The 8,728-nt window shown below is 34.3% G+C and overlaps 1 protein-coding gene across 2 annotated transcripts in view; it reads left to right on the forward strand.

Annotated features, from left to right (window-relative positions):
• LOC125050806 (protein croquemort-like) overlaps window positions 1-8,087 on the forward strand; it is a 52,735-nt gene extending 44,648 nt beyond the window's left edge. For both annotated transcript variants that reach the window (XM_047650831.1, XM_047650830.1), the window contains exons 6-10: window positions 67-175; window positions 1,277-1,437; window positions 3,094-3,198; window positions 6,552-6,699; window positions 7,561-8,087. In XM_047650831.1, coding sequence (XP_047506787.1) covers window positions 67-175; window positions 1,277-1,437; window positions 3,094-3,198; window positions 6,552-6,699; window positions 7,561-7,695 — 658 coding nt within the window. In that variant the 3' untranslated portion in view covers window positions 7,696-8,087. The remainder of the gene's footprint in view (window positions 1-66; window positions 176-1,276; window positions 1,438-3,093; window positions 3,199-6,551; window positions 6,700-7,560) is intronic.
• The last annotated feature ends 641 nt before the right edge of the window (window positions 8,088-8,728 follow it).

An 8,728-nucleotide genomic window follows, 5' to 3' on the forward strand; every position in this document is an offset into this window, starting at 1 on the left:
GTGAGTGAGTGCGTGTAAAGTGTAACTCCTACAAGCGCATCTCATTAAATCAAAATATTTTTTCAGCCATATGACACTTGTAGCTGATCGGCCAGTTAGATTTATGGGTCTTGATGGCATGCAGTATATTGCAAACGATTCACTCTTCGATAATGGACATAAATATCCAGATATGGTAAGTAACGAAATAAAAGATTTATTTCGTCTTGGCTTTTGATTTCTTTATCCTTAGACCACTATACTTTATAGTTGTTCAGATTAATACCTGCTGCTGAGTTTCATCATCGGTCGTCGAGGCAGAATACGAAATTCCACCCGTCACCTCGACATCCGCCGTTCCACAACTGAGCGTTTTTCAAGGCAGTTTTTGCCGCGCACCACCACTTTGTGGAACCAACTGCCCACTGAAGTATTTCCGAACCAATTCGACTTAAGGTCCTTCAATAAAAGAGCGTACCAATTCTTAAAAGACCGGCAACGCACTCGCGAGCCCTCTGGCATTGGGAGTGTCTATGGGCGGCGGTATCACTTTCCATCAGGTGAGCCTCCGGCCCGTTGGCCCCCAGTTCTGTTAAAAAAAATAGATATGTGATCAGCCGTCTGTGCCTGGTACACGCCGTTCAGTTTGGATATTAGGTGATCACACCTATTAGGAAAATCAGCACGTTTCCTTACCATGGTTACTTAAGAGCACTTTAAAATTATTACAAATATTGTGCTGAGCCGGGATTCAAACGCACGCCCAGTGTTGAGAGTCATGCCTCTAGCCACTTACTTTAGCAGATTAACTATATAGGAAATAAAATAAAAACATTTGTGTGTACTTATGTACACGCGTTAGAAGTTATACTTCTTTGGCGTAACAAGATAAAAATCTTAAAAAAAAAATTTTTTCACCTTATTCTACGTTTGTACAAAAAACAAAACTAATAGAAATAAGAAGTAAATAGAAAAAAGTTATTTAATACATTGAAAGTTTTATTATTTTATAGTGTGATTTTTAGTGATATTTAAATAAACTCTATTTAAATATCACTAAAAATTTCAACATAATTAATGAAATGGACATTTTTTTTATTTTTAAATGTTGACTAAGCTAACTTCATTTTTACGATGCGCGCGCACAAAAAACCGACACCCGTTTTTTGTGATGCGCGCGCATTGTAAAAATTTTCTCTCATCATTTCGCGCCAAAAGAAGTATAACTTCAAAAATATAAATGTTCAAATTACTTTATTGACTAATAATAAATAAATTATGACTTTTTAACCGAAAGGCATGCTACTGTGATGAGCCTCGTGACAGCAACTGCCTCCCAGCTGGTGCTCTCAATGTATCTGCTTGTAAATTTGGGGCTCCAGCATTCGTGACCCGACCACACTTTCTCGACATGGATCCTCATTACCCCAGCAAGATAAAAGGACTTGCTCCTAACAAGTTAGTTATTTTACATAGTAATTAATAAAGTAATTAAATTGATTTTTACTACCCATACTTAACTTCTACACAAAAAAATCTACAGTGAAACAAAACTTATGAATACAAAACAATTATTTCAACACATTACCAGCTTATTAATCTACAAAATTCTAAATGACTATATACATTATACACACTAACATAACTTTCATTAAAATAAATCAAATTCAGAAGCGCAGTTCACGACGCCCTCACAATCTAATTCAACCTAAGTTTAGAACCAATTACGGTAAAAAAACATTGAGCGTTGTTACACTGAAAGACCATCCAAGTTCTTCTTCTCGCTTAATCATCCTTGAACCTCTTCAATGACCCACAACGTGATAAATTGTATCTTTAGCATATAAATTTTCATGTCAGTGACTATTGTCTGTTATGAGAATCTTTAAACCTAATTAATTAATACTATCGCTACTATGGGTGCTAGTGACGCACACGTTTTTTTGATATTTTATCATTTTTATAAACAAGTCAAGCCTTCAATGCCTGAAACACGTCGTACGTTATTGGGTTTTAAAATACTTGATGTTTGCCTTCACCGTATCACGAAACGTTTTACTATACTTGGGTAGGTACAGAAAAACGTAACGGCGCGTTAATTGGGGGGGGGTGTTCAATAATCTCAAAAAATTGAGTGACGTAATACTTGAACGCTCCCTAACTTAGAGGCTGATACACTAAATTTACACCGTTCTAACGCATATGCATTTGAAACTCATTTAGTAAATCAAATCCATATCAAGTCAATATAAAATAAAAGATACTTTTATTTGATTTCGATAAAGATTAATTTCGACTTCGTTTGAAACTAAAATTTATCAAGATAAAAGGGTCGGACAAGGTTATTTAAATTCTCTGATTAAATACAAAATAAATTTTAAAGGATTTAATTTTATTTAAACATTGTTTTAAATGCAATATTAAAACATGTGCCCCGCAGTTTCGTTAACCGCTCCTAAACCGTTTTTGTTCCATTGTAGTTTGATCCCGTCCAATCAAATACAATTTTTTAAAGCAATCCCTAATAGCGTTTTGCCAAATATAATTCGTATTATAGAACAATCTAGGCTATATGTTTCCATAACTACCATATCTATATCAACATTGTTATCTTTTATAAGTAATATCATGAGAATTTAGATAATATATTGTCAATAATCTGATACAAATATGACGCGCCATTCTCCTCGTTCTGGAAACATGATATGATTCATTCATTACATATTTTTATGAGTTCCTTAATCTTTATACTATATATTTTTGACCTTGTTGAATCATAACTAGCACTTTTACTTGTTTGTTAAAAAATTTAACGCAATTTTAGCAACTTAATAACTAACACTATTTATATGTAAATTTGGGCGTTTATTTAGACTAATAGTTTCATAACAGTTATAAATAACTAATTATTATGACATTTGCATGCCTATTTTGATATTGCTAATTGTGCAGATTTTTCTTTGCAAATAAACGATTTATTATTATTCACGTCGAAAGTATAGGAAACAATAAATGCAACAAAAATACATATTTAGCCAACGTAATGGAACAAAATAGTTTATAAATGACGCGCCGCACTAGTTTCTTTAAAAAAAAATTTACTTTTTTTTTCAGGAATCATAACTTCAAAATGTCTATAGAGATGAATACAGGTATGCCGCTCGCTATATCTGCACAGCTGCAGGCAAATGCCTTAGTTAGACATATCCCCGGCATGAGGTAAGATTATTAATTTACTAATTTTTTTTACTATTAATCATAAATGTCTTTTAACATATAACTATATTAAAATATTTATGTTTATTAAAAGTATTTATATAAGTCGAGACTTGACGTCATATTTCAAACATTAACGTCGTCTAAAGGTGGGAACTGACCAACGTTACGAGGTGTAATGTAACATGTAATGTAATGTTACACAGCGATCATTCGTGCAGTCAGTACGTCGTGTTACGGGGAAAAACAACGTAACACGACGTACTGACTGCACGAATGCTCGCTGTACAACATTACATTACATGTTACATTACACCTCGTAACATTGGTCAGTTCCCACCTTTATATGTCAAATCCAATGCGTTTTTGACATATAATAGTCATACATATATGGAGACTGGGAATAGGACTATTGGAGCTAATGACTCATATATGTCAATAGTTAGCTCTTCCTCTACATCTTACCCATCTGACCCATAGATACAAAGATGTATTATATGTTTCTGGCTACGAGTTAAAGCAGTAGGCAGTGGCTTCAGGATGTGCCTGTCAACCCTGAGGTCGTAAGTTCGAATTACAGCTGTGCGCTAATGGAGTTTTCTTTCTGGCACATTTAACACTCGCTCGTACGGTGTCAGACACCGAAGGCTGTTTTCCTTGCCTATTAAGAAAAGTAATCACAAAACAGTTACATAAATCTGAGGACAAGGTCTAGAGTTTGTAGCTGGCTGAGCGCTGCTCACGTTGCTTATGAAGAGAAATCATATGTGAAACTATGCAGACATAGACCGAAGACCCATAAAGGTTTAAATAGCGCCATTAGATCATTTTAAACACGATATAAAAGACGACATAAAAGTAATTACTTGTAAAATTTTATTTCACAAGAGTTCACATGATATGAATATTGAAAGTGACATTGTTATTGTTAACATTGGTTTATTTATCATAAAATAGTAATTAATAGTCTTCATCAAAAAGAATCGTTACGACAAAGAGTGCCGATCTGATAATACGTATATTTTTTTAACTTATCAGAATTGTTTATGAATATATTATTGTAAAAATTCGTCGTAATCGATCACAGGTTACATCTTTATGATATTGCGTACAATGAACGAGGCATATTAATTATCAGGCAAAAAATACCTACACAATTGCTTAGATATATTATAAAGTGTAAAACAAAAGAGGAAGCGGTTCGTTACCGTGTGGTTGATCGATTGGATCAAGTCACGTATTAAATCGCATTCACTATGATTTATGGTATACTGCGCAGAGGCGATGAGAACTTTGAGAAACTGTTTGTTATTAGCACAGAAGGCAAAAGATCACCGTCCGTTCACCAATAAGATGGACCAATCAAGTGAAAGACTCATCGTCCTGAAAACTATACAATGTAATAATGAGGCTGGACAGAAACCGGTGAATAGATAGTCGACGATCAGACATGAGCTGCCGACTAAAGAGAGAGAGATTGGTCTGTTGCAATTAGATAGTTAACAAAAGTTGTTAAACCATATCATAACAAATTTACACTTGAAAACCTATTAGAAAGTCAACTTACTTTTCTATTCCGTAGCACTTTAATTATTTCTTAAATAATTTAAAATTGTGTAATTTTACCCGTTTATTGCAATAAGAATATCTGAATTTATTCACTTTACTTTAATTATCACATTATCAAAACCGTAGATAAGATTTCAAGAGTCTACTCTATACAATACCTTTTCGTTAGATCAAAGAGCTAAGCCTGCTTCTTTATAAAGACGTTAAACTTTTCGATGAAAACCCATTTCAAGCGAAGTTTATACAAAATTAATTAACATAACGGGAAAGATGTGGAAGTTATCTTTATATTTCTCGCGTTAGGTTACGTTCGTCAATGGATAATTTTATATCTACCTTACCAAGCCTTTTAAATTACCAAGTACTATTAGTATGCAGTACCATGCCTCCTGCTGATAGAGGACAAATCTTTGTTTTTAATTTATTTTATTATGATCAATTAACTATTGATTACTTAAGATGTCATGTGGAAGATGGTGTAATGGTTGCAGCTTACAAACATTGTATAAAACAAAACACTTTCCAATTAAAAATGGTTTCGGAGAGTTTAGCGGGCCATAGACGGACCGCATGTTGCAGTCAAGAGCGACTGCAATATGTGGTTTGCTCAGGAACTGCTCGAGCGGTCCGTGTATTGCGGATATGAATTTAGTATGGAAACTGCAGATCGCCGTGCAGCGACCGCATATTGCAGTCGGTCTTGACTGCAACATGCGGTCCGTCTAAAGCTGGCCATAATTACCGGTTCTTCTCTTCCTTTCTACACCCTTGATTTGAGAACTGGCAGTAAATGTAAAATTAGAAGCATTTATTATATACTGACGTTCATAAGTGTACATTGCGTTACCTATATGAATAAATGATTTTGACTTTTTTTGAGTTATTGATCATGAGACATATTTCCATGTTATTTCACTAGTCATTTTCCTACGATTCTTAGATATGTCGTTTTTTACGACGTTTATCATTTTAACCAAAAATGGTTATCGCTACCAAATATCCCAGATAAGAATTGAAATGCGGAACTCGATATGACTTAGCCGAAAACTGAGTCACATATTATTTATCTTAAACTAACATTAATTTACGTAAGCAGCATTTAATCTCATGATTAAAACCTTTTTATTGTAATAAAAATATACATTGCGCGTTAATACATCGATTAAACTAATCGATTCTATTCGAAATCAGTGGCGCTACAACCTATTTATCTGGGCCACAGGTTTCATGATCATTTTTCAATCTAATAGGTAAGGAGGTGATAAGCCTCCTATGCCTGACACAAGCCGTCGACTTTTTGGTTCTAAGACATGTCGGTTTCCTCACGATGTTTTCCTTCACCGTTTGAGCGAATGTTAAATGCGCACATAGAAAGTCCATTGGTGCACAGCCGGGGATCGAATCTATGACCTCAGGCATGAGAGTCGCACGCTGAAGCCACTAGGCAAACAATGCTCCAACATAGTAGATAAACTCATTAAAAAATTGGAAAAAGGGCTTTCGGTCAGAATTACAATACAATGTAATTACCTACATTTCTTGTCACCAATACTTTGATTTTTATGCCGAATCTAGGAAGTATAATTAATTAACAACGCGGCAATAAATGTAGCCGACATTATGCGGTCGTGTTGCAGTCGTGTACGACTTCAACGCGACCGCTCTACAGCAGTCGGTCTTAACTGCAACATCCGGTCCGTCTATGACCCGCTTTAGGCATTCTACCTTTATATACTCTGTTCTATGATATTAAATTTTTTAGTATACATGTTTTTCATTTTTTTTAGTTTAAACAACCAGCTTCCGGACCCCGACGTCTTAGTGCCAATGTTTTGGTTCCGTGAGGAAATTGTGGTCAATGAGAAATACGCTAACTTCGCTCGGACTGCATTAAACATCAAATACGTAACGCCTTATGGGTTTTATACACTCATTGTAAGTATTTAAACTATCTACTATTATCACATAGGCAAGACATTAGAAAAAAAATCAAGTGTCCTTAATGGAGACGGATGGCCTCCTAGTCCTGAGGGCTGGTTGGGAAACCTCCCTCCCTTAAGGTTGGAGGAACAGTACACATACACAGTACAGTTTCATCATCGGACGTCGAGGCAAAATACTGCCGCTCATCACCACTATGTAGATCCAGCTGCCCCCTGAAGTATTTACGAACTAATTCGACTTTGGGTCTTTTAAGAGCGTACCAATTCTTAAAAGACCGGCAACGCGCACTCGCGAACCCTCTGGCATTGTCTATCAGCGGTATCATTTAACATCAGATGAGCCTCCGGCCCATTTATTACTAACAAAACACGCACACAGAAATAGACAAAATAGCAATAATCAAAATAAATACAACATTTTTTTTTTCTTTTAAAGAACAATATACGTTTTAAGTGTGTAATGCGTGTGTGCTGTGGTTGTAATTGGCCCTGGCTCAGCATTATGCTGAGGAGCAGACTGTTCCACATCGCTAGTCATTCTGTCAGAGACCACAGCAGCTAGTTTGCGCCTCACAAAAAAAGAAAAAGAATGTAATAATACTAAAAAAAAGTAAAAGTTAGTAGGTTATGAAGTCTTGTGTAAAACTTAGACAAAAAATAATTGTTAAGAAATAGATAAATAAATATTTTTGGGCGGATTAAAAACTAGATTTCGTGAGATTTTTGTGTTAAGTAACTAACTAGACGTTCTTTATAACTGCGACGAAATTTTGATTTTATTTGAAGAATTGCCCCCTGTTCTATAAAAAAACCTTTTAATGTGGAAAAGAAGTTAATTATTTATTATTTTCAGTTAATCGGTTGTGCAGTGTTGGCAGTGACAATTTGGCAATACAGGAAACACCAAAATGTAATAAAGAAGCAACATATATCACATGAAGATTCAATATTGACACAATCTTTTCTAAAGAAAGGAGAATCTAGTTAGCATTTATTAGAGACATTTTGTGCGAACAATGGTGGAGTGCTTTTTATGAATTTAATGGTGAAACAAAGGATCTTGGCTAGTATCGTGTACACGTGTGGCATAATTAAACCAAGCGATATTTAAATATACTAGGAGATATATATTTTTTGCGTTTGTTTTAAACGTTTATTCATATTTGTCAGTTGTGGGGGGTGATAATGTAAAACAAACGACATTAGACGGGACGAGAGTTCGTTTCGTTAATAATATGTTCGTATAAGTCCTTGTACCTGCGTTTTTCGACTCACACTAAGACATTGTTATGTGGCTATATTGTTTTAGAATCCTTAGCTAATAGAATAGTAACAATAAATATAAGAAAAAGTGTACGTTTTTACACGCTTTATATTAGCTTCACCTGTATGTATGTATGTATGTAACCGACTCCTTCGGACTCGATTTTGACCCACTTTATACAGACAGATTTTATTCAAATTTTTCGCACCTGTCAAAGATCGATGACAATGCAATAATCCGAAAAAAAATTAACTAAAAAATAAAAATAAATAATAGTTTAAAAAAACTAAAAAACACGCTTTTACAGCACATCAAACTAAAAAGCGAACAGGTCTATCGAGCAACCCACGCTTTTTCACAATAAAACCAGTATGTTTTGTTCATTACCATTTTCAGCCTAAATTAGGAATTATTTTTCACTTTTTAGTTTGATGTGCTTTAAAAGCGTGTTTTTTAGTTTTTTTAGACTATTATTTATATTTATTTAAACTTAATGTGTGACAAATTTCTTCATAGTCGTAGAATAGTGACGGATCTGACAAATAGTAAACTTTACAGGGCAGCCATTTCAAAATATATAATCATGTTAGTTTTTGTCATAACTATTTTAATTCACATTCCGTTATTATGAAAATTGGCATACAATCAAATAAAAGGGTTGGTTTTGAAACAAAATTAAAATCATAAAATTAAATTACACAGTTGTCTACAAAAATCTTGCAAATCCGTCACTTTACCGACTGATAATTTGAAATTT

Source organism: Pieris napi, chromosome 7, assembly GCF_905475465.1.
Source record: "Pieris napi chromosome 7, ilPieNapi1.2, whole genome shotgun sequence".
Classification (NCBI taxonomy): domain Eukaryota; kingdom Metazoa; phylum Arthropoda; class Insecta; order Lepidoptera; family Pieridae; genus Pieris; species Pieris napi.